This window comes from Pomacea canaliculata, linkage group LG1 (genome assembly GCF_003073045.1).
Source record: "Pomacea canaliculata isolate SZHN2017 linkage group LG1, ASM307304v1, whole genome shotgun sequence".
Lineage (NCBI taxonomy): Eukaryota > Metazoa > Mollusca > Gastropoda > Architaenioglossa > Ampullariidae > Pomacea > Pomacea canaliculata.
In genome coordinates, this window is record NC_037590.1 from 16,981,082 (window position 1) to 16,995,353 (window position 14,272).

A 14,272-nucleotide genomic window follows, 5' to 3' on the forward strand; every position below is an offset into this window, starting at 1 on the left:
GTTGTACGCCATAGTCTTACAAACTTCTGACTCTGCTAGTGTTATAAAAATTAATTCTGTAGTTTCATGTATTTACTGTGGGGAAGATAGCACATTAGTCACGTGACTAGATTGTTTGAATAATGGCGTCTCACTGGAGACGATTGTAGCATTCGTATGCAGCTAACTTTGCATTATTATCTGATGAACAGTACTTAAGTTCATAGCTCATACAACTTGAAAAGCTATATTACATGTCGTGTGTGAAGGTAAGTGACGCATACCATAGTCTACGACATTCTGTTAGACGCATATAATTGGATAAAGGATTGTCGATCTCAGTCTCATTTTCTTCTTCTTCTCAATTTTGTTCAGGTGTCAGTCGGATCTTAATGGCGTATTTTGTAGACATGTTTTACACCATATGATGACAAGCGTAATTTATTTCTCATACAGAATTCAACATGAAGAACCATTTATCAGAAAATGTTCGCCGGATGCGTCAGATACAAAAACAGTGCAAACAGAAAGAGAGAGAGACTCAACAACCTGTAAAAGTTTTATGGAAATCAGACAAATACAGTGGAGTGCAATCACGTATCAAAGAAGAACTTGAGGTGACAATGTTAAAATTTTAGAGCCATCTCTTTAAATTTGTTGTGTAACTTTATAGTGCTTTTCGGATTCTGTCAGAGATCATGTCAGTTTGTGTTAGTGAAGTCATTAGGTACCAGCATATGACCTGTAAATGAGCTACATCTAGATTAAAATCATGTCCATTGTATTCTTGTATCAAACCAAAGTTATATATTAACATGCTAGGACTGATCATTGACTATAGTGGACAGTGATATTAGTTCATTGCATTTTCTGGTTATAGCAGCCTCTATTAGGCAGTAAACATTTGAGTTAAGTGCAATAAGCTTTAAATGGTACACTTTTTCCCAAAATTTGTTACAGAAACCACCACTGCCACCTCGACCACACTCTGCTACATTCCTGCGAGCCCACTCGCGCTCTGGGCCAATAGTGAAACTTGAATCAAGGCCATGCACGCCAGATTTCACTGATAAATTGTCTGTGCCGCCAGCATCATCAGCAAATGATGTATGTGATTTCTCAGCCAATTTCTGAAGTGATGACTGATTATGTGCCATTTCAGGAGAGATCTAGTATTCGCTTTTAATTATAAAACCGTTTGCCATGATTGAACTAAAGATTTTGCTTTTGCTTTTTGCTTTATCCCCTGAAAGATCCAGGAGCTAAGTGTTTGATCTTCTGAAACTTAATTTGCTCTTAAAATAATTTTTTTTTTTATTACAGGTGAAGCTGATTCGTCATAACTTTGACTTCATTAAGGTAAATGGATGCAGTGCCAAGCACAGCAAAATACAAAGACCACCAAGCTTGACTGCTTTAGATGAGCTACGCAAGAAAGATGATGACAGAATGGCTGATTACGAATTTGGGGAAGTGCCTAAATAGTGAGTGCTTTAAGACTGATGTTTGATTTTTGTCATTTGTTTTCTCTTGCACAGTCATCATGGAAGGGAAATCATCAAAGGCTATTTGTCTTTATCATGACTAGGTATTAGTTATATGTCCATCATTGTTGCTGATTTGGAATATGGTTCGAATATTTTCTAAAGTGTTAGTTTACCTACATTACAAAAATCATTGAATCTTGCAAGATTAATTATACTTTTGATGTAGGCTATTTTTAGTATCTTTTCAGTCCAGCCATAGTTTAGATTGGGTTGTGATGATATATTTAGATCTGCTGCTACAGTCGCCCCCTTGTTAAACTATTTAAACATAAGCATTTATTATATTTACGTCAATTTTTAAATTAGTTAACTGTCAGAGTTAACCTTTGTCAATTATTGTCAACAGGAATCTTAGAAGTAGATCAAGTGTAGACAGGGATTAATTTAAAACCTCAGTATCTAATCATTAAAGTGACACAAATAAAACATTAAATTTTATTTTAAGTTTAAAGCATCGCAAAGAGCAATGGAAGAGAAATGAAGAAGAAAGAATCGCAAACACACCAGACCCTTCAATGCCTCCTGGTCATCGAGCTTTGCCAGAAAATGAACGTAGAGAAACATTAGATCTTCTGAAAAAGAGTGAGTGATGCCGTTTGTTAATCTACTCTTATAGTGTTCACAGTGAAAACAGCCTTGTCTACTGAAATAGAATTGTAGTACGTTGTGGGCATTAAAACAGCCTGTATAAATAAGTATGTTTTCATCTGCACCATTCTGGTGTTAGCTTAACTGATTGTCTCTAAGAAAATAGGTGAACTCTTTTTTGAAATTGTAAATTATTTTTTAATTTAAGGCTCATATGCATCATTTCCTTTTTATTTCAGGAGAACAAGAGCTGTTAAAAGAGCTGGCATCTCTACCAATAGGTGTAGACACTGCCAGGGTGCGCAACAAACGCAAGGAAATAGAGGGAAAACTGGCAGAACTTGAAGAAGCCGTCAAAATATTTGCACGTCCCAAAGTGTTTGTCAGAGTAGATCCTTAGTAAATCACTTGATAGATTTCAGTTTGGAATATATAAAGAGTTTATGCTTAGTTTAGTCCTTGTTACTCCTCAAGGAGCGTAGGGCCGCATAACCAGTTTATGTAGAGTTGATGAAAACATATCTGGTAGTCTGGGACAGACAACAGGTGAGCCAAAAATGTTTGATAGAGTTGTTCAAAGTTGTTTCATACAACAACTTTTTGTTTCTCATGTCAACATTTGCTACAGAGGATGCCATAAAGACCAATCTCATAGCAGTAAACTGACAATGCAGCATGCCTCGGGGAATCAGCTGCTCTTTTCTCAGCTGATCTCTATTTTCAGAATGGCATACATACATACAAAACTTTAACAAGCTAATGTTTGAACCATTTGTGAATGTTGATAGAAAGCATGAGATGTAAAGTTTTTCTTTGTTGGACCAGAGCTGAAGTTCTGAATAATCTGGGAATTTTAATTTGAGCTTTGCTTTTAACATTATTCAAGATAATGATATCCTTGGTTTACAATGTTTTTTTCCTAAGTGATTCTCTGTCCATGGTTTTGATCAAAAGTTTTGAATCAGTGCTGACATATCATTGCATATCTTAATCTAAATGAATTTGGCTTAATGTTTTACACTGTTCATAGAATGGTGTTTAGTATTATCATGTATAAAATAAATCCGTTTTATTGTAAGCATATCAAATAGTCTTTCACATATCTTATTTTTTCACTCTTTTGGATGACGAATGATGCTTGTTTGAAGGCTACACACAAAAGACATAAAAAGTAAAACTTTAACTGTATTTATAAAAATAGCAATGTATATACATTTTGTATGAATTTTAAATATTGTTAGTGTTCGTTTTGTTGTGAGAAGATGCCTGATTACAAAAAATAAATGCTAGAGATGTAGATAAAAATAAATTATTCCAGAAAGTTTATTCTCGTAGTACAAACATGAACAATCAAATGATAAAACTGATCTGTACATGTAAATCACAGTATAGCACATTTGTCCAGTTTACCATTGTGATTTTATCGTGCTGAAATCAAACAGCGTAACACAGCTTTTTTAAACAAATTTCAATTGCTTAATAAACTATTGAGAAGTAAGTTATTTACAACTTATGCTAAACACTGATTTTCACTGTGGAGCAGGGCTTACTTGTATTCGTCTTCATCAGTTTTCTCATTTCACAGTCCACATAAAGCTTTTCTCTTTCTTGTTCAGATATTTACAGACATAAAGTTTCATTAGATTCATAAATTATTTAAATATTTGTTTCCCATATTCTGTTCTCAATGTCTCTATAAACTGTAGTTGTGTACACGCTCACAGATATGAAAGATACATGACAGTCTACTGCTGTATGGAAGTGTAAGCTATGCCTATACATGATTATCTGAGCTTCTTCAGTCGCCGGAGCTGGATGTAGCCGATGAAAAACAAGCCAATGCTTATGATTCCCAAGGCCAGTTCATTGACCCAGAGATCCCATGGTGTACCAAAGGGGATGTTTTGTGTGATGAGGTATGAATTCCCATCAATACTGAAACACATTAATTTAATGCTGGAAAACAAACATCTGGTTGTGTTTAATTAAAAAGATTAATCCTACACATGGAATATCATAGAGAGCTCATGTGGAAGTCTGCATGTATGTCCAACATACACATATGCTCTTGCATAAGATTTCTAATAATTACAGGATTCAGGGAATCATGAAATTTAAAGAAACGAAGAAGACAAAACTGAGCATCATGCTAGCAAGAAATATTTCAGGATTTTTGCAACTTTACATGGCAGGCAGTTTAGGAACTTCAAATAAAAATTGTAAGAGCTAATCATGGAATTGTAATACAAGTCTATGAGCTAATGATTTGAATTGGAAAGGCTGAATTACAAGAAGTAAAAGCCGGGGTCTGGCTGCAGAGCATATACCGCAAGTACATTGTACATCCTCAGCATGTACTAGTTTCCAACTTTTGCTTGGCACTTGGCCTCACAGAAAAAAGATGAAGTACATTTTTTACATCAAAAATGGTTACTAACCAGTCAACCACTGTCCCATTTCTGTTGCAGTAGATCTGGTCCTTCAGTTCATTTATATACAGGGCCTGTCAAGAACATATGTTAATGACTAGTGGAAAAAAAATCTACTTCCTGGGAAGTAATTATACGTTAAGCAATGGTTTACATTTATTTTTTTTTAAATCTTTCCTGAGCATCAGAACAGTGACACAAGCTTCAAAGAGAAAATGGTTACCTTAATTACATTGACCCCCATGGGTTTTCTAGGATATGTAAGACATCACATAACCAAACATTGCAGCATAAGACTCACATTTAGGCTGTACCGGAATATACTGAGATAGCGGATCCAGCTCAACCAGTCACCAATAGAAGAGAAATTCACCAGAAGCCCAGAGAAGAGCTGTTGACATAGTTTGTTTTTATGTAGCATAAATGATATTTTCCTAAAGAAAAAATTTTCAAACAGACCGTTGTAATACAATGAGGAAAAATCATTAGCTGCAAAAGAGGGCAAGTAAGAGAGACAAAAAAAAATTGGGGCTAACAAGACCCACAGTAATTACACATTTCAAGGTGATTTGTAAATGTCAAAAAATGTTACGCATAAAAAGAAAATTAATAATCATTAAAACCATTTTCTAATCTAAAACATTAACATACCATCATGAAAACATAGCAGAGTGCTATGAGGAGATTTGCTACTGCAAAAATCTTCACAGAGGCACTGACGAAGAACGCAAATGAAGAAGCTGCTAATGTTGTCAAGAAAAGATTTAGCAGGAAAAAAAAGAAATGTGTAGCTCCTTCTTGTAGTCCTGAAACAATGATTATGCAGAATTAAGCTTCACCCAGACACAATTTATTAATTTATGTGATTTTCAGCTGCAAATATTTACTTTTATAAAAATTCTGTCTTTAAGACAAACTTTAAGCTAAATAAAGCTTTTAAATATTGTTAAGATGCTTGATAATGATAGCATAAATGTTATATTGCATGTACAAGTATCTAGTAAAGTGTCCGGCAACAAATTATTCTGAAGGCCTGATTCCACCTCAATTTACACAATTACACTTTTTTTTTTTTTGGGGCAGCATCTACTTATGATTTGGTCACAGATTTAATTTCACACAGACATTTTAATAAATTACCACTCACCTATCATGAAGTAGGCAATGACACAAAAAATAGTCACTGGAATTAACCTCATTGGGAGAACATCACAAATAATCTTGGCTGTAAAGTATGCTGATACTCTGTAGAAGCCGCTCACATTTTCATGGCTGTTTTAAATAAATAATATATTTACACTTACAAGCAATAAAAATTTTGTCTTTTGGGGTTAAAATTAAACTTCATTGGAGTAGCATAAAGTGGTAGGAGTTCACACTTCAAATATACTCTAATGGCTGAAAATGAAAAATATTATGTTTTATGGTAGCCTATAAAATAACAAGCAGTCACATTCATTTTGAAATAAACATGTTTTCTTGAAATATACCAATGTGCCAAGAATCGACAACGACGAAAATATATCCCAACATTTCCTAAATAAAAAGATTACTCCTATATAACTTACATAAAAATGGCTCGTTCTTTGATGAACAGTTCCACTGCTGACAAGTTTCCAAATACTTGATTCATTACAATGAAGAAAAATGCACCAACTCTGAAAGAAAAATATTTATTTTTACAAGTTTTAAGTTCACAGATATCCTATACAAAACGTATTCTGAAAAGTAGCACATTCAATGCTTCAAAATTTGTCATAAAAATTGTCTACTGCTGCATGGTACCTGTTCTGAATCCCCGTGTCTTTGCTTGTGTTAATTTGAAAATACACTGCACCAACAATGACAGCAAATATTCCCATGATAATAAACTGCAAAAAGCATAAAAAATGTTTGGAATTATTAGAATGATAAGAAGAAATAGATTTTCATCCCAATTAACAAGACAATGTTATCTAAAGAAACAACAAAAATCTAACAACATAATTTCTATTTACTGAATACAATTATGGTCATTATGACCCTCTCCCCAAAATATATGAGATCATTCTGATACTTTTAAAGAGTGGCTAATACTCTCAAAGATAACACACACCACAGAACACATACAATGAAAAATAAATAGCATACGCTGTGGAACCACACATTAAATTACTGCATGTCTTAAGTGCATTTTTTTTCTTACACATTATAGCATCAGTTTAATACGATGTAACCTATCCAAAAAGGGTATAATAAATAATATTAGAGATGTTTGTATATCACAGAATTTCATCAGGACGCACTTATGAAGGATGGTAAGGGAGAGGATTTGATAGAACAGGAAAGAAAAAGCGGAGCTTCCATTTTGTTGTCACTTAATTTCAGTTTGTTACTGGTCATCCATCTATGACACATCAGTACACCCTTTCAATAGTATTGTCAGATCAAATCTGGCTTCAAAACTCTTCTCTTTAACAAATATCTTGCATAATCAAGAGTACTACTCCATCCTTTTATTTTCTTTTGTTATGGTGTCATTTGTTTGTTAATACATGTGTTTCTTGTATGGGTGACTGTTGATTTGTTTGTAATCTTTTGAGTGCAGTGCACTTAGCTCACATACATGTGGAGAAATGTGCTTTACAAATTTCATTATCATTATCATTACTATTACACATATGTATAGCTGTGTGTCATCAGTAAATGACTTGAAACTGTTAACACAGTTGTAATTCTTGCCATCATACAAATCTTGAAAAGTGGAAGTAAATTGTTAGTCACTGATCAGAAACTGTAAAATGTATAAAGTGATCACATTAGCTCACCTGCATGATCGAGGCTTGTGGACTCCTGGCAAGATTTTTGATTATCCTAAGGCTGACCTGTGACAGCTAGAGAAAACAAGTGTAATACATGCATTATGAAAGAAGAATATAGATAATTTAATCAATCAAACAGGTTAACAGTCACAATAAAACTCAACAAAACTATGGCTTTGACAGCAGAAGCATGCAGAAATAAGAACACAAGCATTTTGGAAGGCCTCAAATTAATGTAGCAGACAAACAAACGTATTCAAAATGCAAACTTTATTTGCAAACTTTCAACTGTCCAAATTTTCAAATGTCCAGAGTTAGCAAGATCTATTTTTTTAAGGATATAATTACAAAAAAAATCACATAGCTATCAGTTAACTTGCCTAATACTTCTCCCAAAGCGTAACGTATGATGAATTGATGTGTTCAGGTAATTATTCACATCTTATGTTTTAATTCCGTTCATTAATGACTATCCAGGAAACCAAGTATCCATTACTTACTAATTATTACAACTTGCTGGCACTCAAGAAGTTGTCTATATACTTTACATCAAAATATACCTGTCTTCCAAAAGAAGTAGCATATTCCACTTTCTTCATCCTGACTACTAATCCACTTTTCACTTGTTGATCATTTTTTCTTTAATTGGATTGAGCTCTGACATTAAACTGCAGATAACAAGCAGATTGTCTTACATCTTACAAATATTTTTAATGATGCTTCTTATAATAATGATGATAATAAAAATGAATTTTTCATTGCATTCATTTTCAATATACAAGAGGGTTCATGGTTCATGCAAAAATTGCTTGACCTGAATTAAGACAGAAGAAAAACTTTAAAAAGAAGTGGTTTATTGTTTATAATATTGATCTTGCCATCAATGAAATCAAGTAAAGCTAACAGCACACCAAAAAATCAATAAAAGCCTATAGATTAACTGGTCTAGATAAACTTTAAATAAAGCTCACTTACCTTTTGTACCATCTTGATTCTTTGTAATGCTGGGCAAGTTTGTGGCCAAGAGTTGAAGTGTCTGTTTAACAGAAGCATTTAAAATTTGCTGCACATATGTAAACATGCCTGCTTGAATGTCTTTTAAGATCATCTGATTTTATTGCCTCATGTTCTGGAACAAGGGTTAGATAATTGTTGGGTTTACAAAATTTAAATTTGGAAAGAACAATACCCAGAAATAATGAAACCAAGCAAAAGACAATAAACTCAAAAGAAAACTGCCATCAAAGGATCAAGAGCTTAAAAGAAAACAGATCATACTGAAATACTGAAGTCAATTGAAAAATTTCATGGTCTGTTTCCTAAAAAAAAGTGATCGGACAAGGTGCTGTACGTGTCTTGTCCAGCAGATGCATGAGTATTTAGTAAGAACATGAAATTTATATATTCAAGACTAAAATCTACAATTTACAGATCGTACTGCCTCTAATACAAGAAATGAAAATATACAGTCTCTTTAAATAATAAATATTACTGCAATGTGAATATTAGAAAAAGCTTTGTGGAGGGACATTCTATTCCTATGAGAATCTGATGCAGCTGATAATTTTAATTATGCTCTTGCCCCCAGACCCCAACAGCTTGCAGTCAGTAAAGGTCGCTGTAAATACACAAAGGCAGAGGAAAAAAGGAAGCTTAACCAAGAATTGGCTGAAAACACCCAAGTACACAGGTCAAAGAAAGTGTATGATCCATACATTTATTTGAGTACAAGCTTCAAAACAAACTAGGATACAATTATATATAATGACAAGGTAGAAATAAATCAAGAAAATAAGCATATATATATATAGCTCTATTAATTGATATATGTGTGTACACAAACTAGAATCTGAACCAATTTGTCATGCTATTTCTCATTGCAAGTAATTATAGTAAACTTATAGCATACTTACATGCAGTCTCTCCCTCACACACACACACATGCACATGCATGCACACACATGTACACACAGCTTCAAAGATGTTGAAGGTAAGGATCATTGGCTGTAGAACAAATTCTATTTTGCTGCTATTTCTTTTTCTTCAGCAGGGATAATTAATGTCCACACATTAATACTTACTTTCTTCAATTTCTACTGCCACATGAGGACTCTCTGGAAGAAGTTTAAACAAAGCACTATCAATTTATTTATGTGCCTATATATATTTCTTCATCCATTAAGAGTAAAGTTAAGTAAGCTGAAAAAAGTGAAAAATAGCCACTATTTTCACTTGCTTGTGTACCTTTATTTCTAATAGCTAAAATATTCAGTAGCTGCAGATGAGATGAAGGCTAAATACTCGAACTACTGTTGTGTTCAGTCTATAAATATTTATTAGCAGCTATATGTTATAAATGGTACAACAACAATTCTTATCATTTAATGTCTATTTCTAAACTGTGAGCAAGGGATATAAAGACATCAATATGCAACTTTCAATATGCAGATTGATGGCATGCAAGCTGAATAATTTTTATATGGAAAAATTGTTGATAATTTTTATTTCATGTATTTAAATTTTAGACCAAAGAAATTTCATCTTATGCTAGTGTTAATCAAACTTGCTTTATGGCACAAATTAAGCTGTACTTGCCTGGCTCATGGGTTTCTGTAGCAGCTATGGCTGTGGAATCACCATTGATAACATCCAAGAAAAAGTCAGGAGGGTTATTGTGGGCTTCACAGGAGTAGCCTGCAACCATCACATCAAAGACATTTTACATTTCAATGTACTTTTTTCTGCATTTGAATGGATTTTAAAACCTCATAGGTCAAGCTGCATTTATATGAGATTTCTCCTAATCTAAAACATACCCTAACTTCATAATTATTGATTTTCCAAAAGAATTTCTTTGCAATTTCTGATGTTGCGTCTTTCCAAAATTCAGTGCATATCATTTATAAGAAGAATATTACATTCAAGACATACAAGTCTTAAATTGGAGGAACGTTAACAAAAATAACATTTTACACTCATAAATATTGATGTTGACACCAATTTCAATGTTATACCATTAACTGTACGTGCTTTCAATATAGAGATCAGTATATCCATTTTAGTTTGGATTTTTTTGTAACAGAAATTAAAAGAAAACAGTTTCCATCAAAAGATAATATGTATATATGCATATTTACTGCAAGAATTTGCTTGTGGGGAAATCAACCATAGCAAATGTGTAAATAAAACAATACATGTCCAAGAATGGCATCTCACACTAAAGCGAAACTTGCTGGAGTGCATTGATTCAGTAGTCTATAAAAATTGAACACTGACATGCATACACAATGCACAGGTAATATAAATAAAACAAATAAATATATTAAATATCTGACATGGGGGTTTTATAGTAATTACTGCTTACCAATGGTTTCAAAGTATTCCAATGCGTCACTGCTTGGACCAAAGTAAATTGTTTCTCCTCCAGACAGCAGTGTAATAGAGTCAAACGTTCGGTAGATAGTGTAGCGAGGTTGATGTATAGAAAATATGATTGTACGCCCCTTGTGTGCTAATCTGTTAAAATTATGACAAGCTTTATGGCTTAAAAACTTAGTCCTGTTTCTTTTTTTATTGATCATTTACATTTTTATAATTAAAAAGAATTAAAATTTAATTAAATTAAAATAAAGAATATTAACACAAAAATGGCAAAAGAAGAAGAAAAAGCAAAGCAAGAAATGGAAAACACAAAGTAGGCAAAAAGGATAGCATGACCATTAACTGAAAAGGTATTGATAAGAATATTTATATAATCCAACATATACGAAAGTAATGGTTTACAGATCAAGTCTCTGATTGAAAACTAGAAATATAATTTCAAACAAGCACAGCATACTGAATTGTCAAATAATATTCATGCACAGGCACACACACACATACATGCCAACCACCTCTTACTTTTGTAGCAGCAGCATTACTGCATTAGCTGTGCTGGCATCCAGGCCTGTAGTAGGTTCATCAAGGAAAAGGACTGGTGGCTGGATGATCAGCTCCATGCCAATGTTACATCGTTTTCGCTCCCCTCCTGACACTCCCCTGATAAATTCATTTCCTACCTAATGAAACAAGATGACATGCAACATAGTAATGAGGTGATAATGGTCATGGGGAAATAAAGTAAAGCAAGTCTAAATAAACAACCATAATATTGTTTTACTCACTGAACCCTCTATATAACTATATAGTCATTATGTGACCTTTCATCACTCAACGTTAATGCACTAGTAGTCAGAATAATGCAGTAAAACATAATAGCGTCAAGCAAGTTAAACAGAACATCTTTAGACAAAACAAATCATGGACAAAATCTATTGGACACATCATCTCCTTTCACCTCTATGCCCTCCTCTTCACCTGCCTATCCACCATTATCATCAACATGCTCTATTTTCAAGCTGTGAATACCTTCAACATATCAGATCAGCTATCTTACAATCAAGAACTGTTCATATTACCTTTGTGTCTGCACAGTTTCCAAGACCAAGTTCAAATATGACCTGATCTACCCTGGCATCACGCTCTGCTTTGGTAACTTCACTTGGAAGCCGAAGTGCTGCTGAGAAGTGAAAATTTTCTCGAACTGTTAGAGTGCCCATCACTACATCATCCTGCAAAAGACATGAAGTTTGCTCTAAGCAAAATTTAAACAAAGACCATCATATGAACTCTGCAAAAATAAAGAAAAAATGTGCTTCAGTCTCTTTAAAACATGACGATACTTGCAACGAACATTAAAATAAAAAAGTAATTCAGTGAATATACCCTAACCTGGACCACATATCCAACCATGCACTTAAAATTATCAGGCAATGGACCTCCATCAATTAGCAAGTCTCCTTTCAATCCTGATGGATCTTTACGTCCTGCTAAAACATCCAGTAGCCTGCAAAAATTCAAGCTTCGAAAATAATAAATGTAACCAAGACATTGTCATTTTATATGTTTCTAGTCCTGATAATGATGATGATGCACAGGCTTGCCATTTCAAAGCCAGTTACTGATTATTGTCAACTAAGACACAGACTATATCCGATCACTAGTACTTGTTTTTAAAATCATCTTGCCATGAATCAGAAACTTGTACCACTTTACCACTATCTGAATGAAAATTTTTTTTTTTTACATCCCATTTTCACCAGTATAAACCTTTATGCCACCAGCCATCATTTACATTTATAGTACATAAAAAAAATGCAAAATTAGTGAGAAAACTAAATAGGAATCATACTTACGATGACTTTCCACTCCCTGTGGGCCCAAGGATGGCATTCATACCAGGCTTAAAAATCCCACTTTCAAAGAAGAACATAAGAAAATAAAATGGGACTGTTTAGACAAGTTCATGTGAATGCATATAATATCCATATATTATTCCTAATATTACTTTTGTATGTGTGAGCGTGGCACATGCAGATATATATATTTATATACACGTGAGGATTGTTATAGACATATAAGAAACTGAAAAATTACAAAAAACGTATATTCTCTATGCAGAAATATACATTTTTATTTCTTTTCTAATTTTATTGCTAAAATAATACTTTTTTGTAAACAACACATACTGGACACTTGGACAAAATATTTCTGAAGTCTGTTATATGTGAAATAGTAACTTTAACTCCCCACTAACCAGCACTGTTCACAATTAAATGCCTACTTTATTTAGTTTAGGCCTTTCCTTAGGAAGTGATAAGCTTTAGATATTTATAATACAACACGTGCACAGTTTAAAAAAAAATATCCCCCTACACTGTTCAAGCTTTAAGATTAATTTATGTCTTCTCTAGGGCACAAGCATGCCTCTATCTGTAGATTTTACTGTTGAATAGACATGAAAAGGAGGACAACATACATCCGTTCTCCTATGTGTTGTAAAACTTTATGTTTATGTTATCAAATACAAACCATAATAAATTTATTTAAGCTGATATTTAAATGGAGGTATATACTTTGAAATGACATTGACGTCCCTGAGATATCTGACAGGTACTGGTACTGACATTTATAAAATAAAGTGCCTATAAAGCTTTAATAACATTAAATGATGCCAATAAACTATACTATATATTCTGTATATACAGAATAAGTAAAATGACAAAACCCAAGATCTGTGTAAAAGAAGTATCCTTAAGAAACTCTTGAGAAATATATATACTCACTCAATATCTTTCAAGATTTGTTTGGGTTCCAAATTTCCACAGCATGCTTTAGTCTTCACCTTCACTTCATATGAAATCTTATGGCAGGACAGCACTGAGCCCACTTTGTTGATCGAACCGTCATCACTGTCTATCTTTGTGCCCACTGTTGTACGGTTTGAGCGGGAGATGAAGTAGACCCGTATTTTGCTGTCTGGTTGTGTTCGGCATCGGCTACAAGAGCTTTCTGTGATACGACATAAACTGGGTTATCAACTGTTCCAACTTTATGAGACATGTTGTACATGTTCTTATTATTCATTTAGTAGGTTTCCTGCTACTATCCTCTGCAATACTTTTCCAGCATGTGGGTCTGTCGTTTAGGTACACGCGCACTATCATTACCAACAAAAGTGTGTGCTGGACTAGACCATTATCAAGGGGTGAACGGTGTCATGTTCATCGTTATGTAACAGTGTAATACTATCAAAAGAATGCAGCTTCACTAAAAACTGGACCCGGGGTTATTTTACAGGGTGATTCTGACTGCTGCTGTGTTAGTGCTGCAGTTGCATGCCGACCAGTTGCGATCTGGCCAAGTGTGGTTAATAGTAAATCCTAACCCTAACCACCATATCGGATCGAATGGTCAGCAGATGGAACATTGCAAAACGCTAACAACTTATATAAAGATTGATAGATAGAAAGAAGGAAATGAAGCCACATATAAATGAACAAACGTTTCCTGGTCCTGTTACAAATTGTGCAATCCTTTATTAAGAGTA

At 33.7% G+C, this 14,272-nt stretch overlaps 2 protein-coding genes across 2 annotated transcripts; one reads left to right on the plus strand and one right to left on the minus strand.

Moving 5' to 3' along the window:
• The first annotated feature begins 88 nt into the window (after nt 1–88).
• LOC112560354 (enkurin domain-containing protein 1-like) lies at nt 89–3,204 on the plus strand. Its single transcript, XM_025232174.1, has 6 exons — nt 89–248; nt 436–596; nt 940–1,086; nt 1,303–1,463; nt 1,972–2,108; nt 2,354–3,204. Exons 2-6 carry the CDS (start codon nt 444–446, stop codon nt 2,512–2,514), a joined length of 759 nt encoding a protein of 252 aa, XP_025087959.1. The 5' UTR covers nt 89–248; nt 436–443; the 3' UTR covers nt 2,515–3,204.
• A 209-nt stretch (nt 3,205–3,413) lies between these two features.
• LOC112571588 (ATP-binding cassette sub-family G member 2-like) lies at nt 3,414–13,744 on the minus strand (the record flags this gene model as incomplete). The annotated part of the gene is given in 19 exon segments (XM_025250727.1): nt 3,414–4,049; nt 4,553–4,617; nt 4,845–4,934; nt 5,195–5,349; nt 5,691–5,815; nt 6,112–6,201; nt 6,329–6,414; nt 7,351–7,416; nt 7,905–7,961; nt 7,964–8,012; nt 8,320–8,380; nt 9,426–9,458; nt 9,940–10,038; nt 10,709–10,860; nt 11,245–11,402; nt 11,802–11,954; nt 12,115–12,229; nt 12,579–12,638; nt 13,509–13,744. Coding segments are annotated over 19 exon segments (2,001 nt in total), but the record flags the coding sequence as incomplete, so codon positions are not given.
• Between the last annotated feature and the right edge of the window lie 528 nt (nt 13,745–14,272).

Coding starts and splice junctions, on each gene's coding strand:
- LOC112560354 (XM_025232174.1), top strand. CDS start 444: ATGAAGAACCATTTATCAGAAAATGTTCGCCGGATGCGTCAGATACAA. Junction 597..939: donor GTATCAAAGAAGAACTTGAG/GTGACAATGTTA, acceptor AATTTGTTACAG/AAACCACCACTGCCACCTCG. Junction 1,087..1,302: donor CAGCATCATCAGCAAATGAT/GTATGTGATTTC, acceptor TTTTTATTACAG/GTGAAGCTGATTCGTCATAA.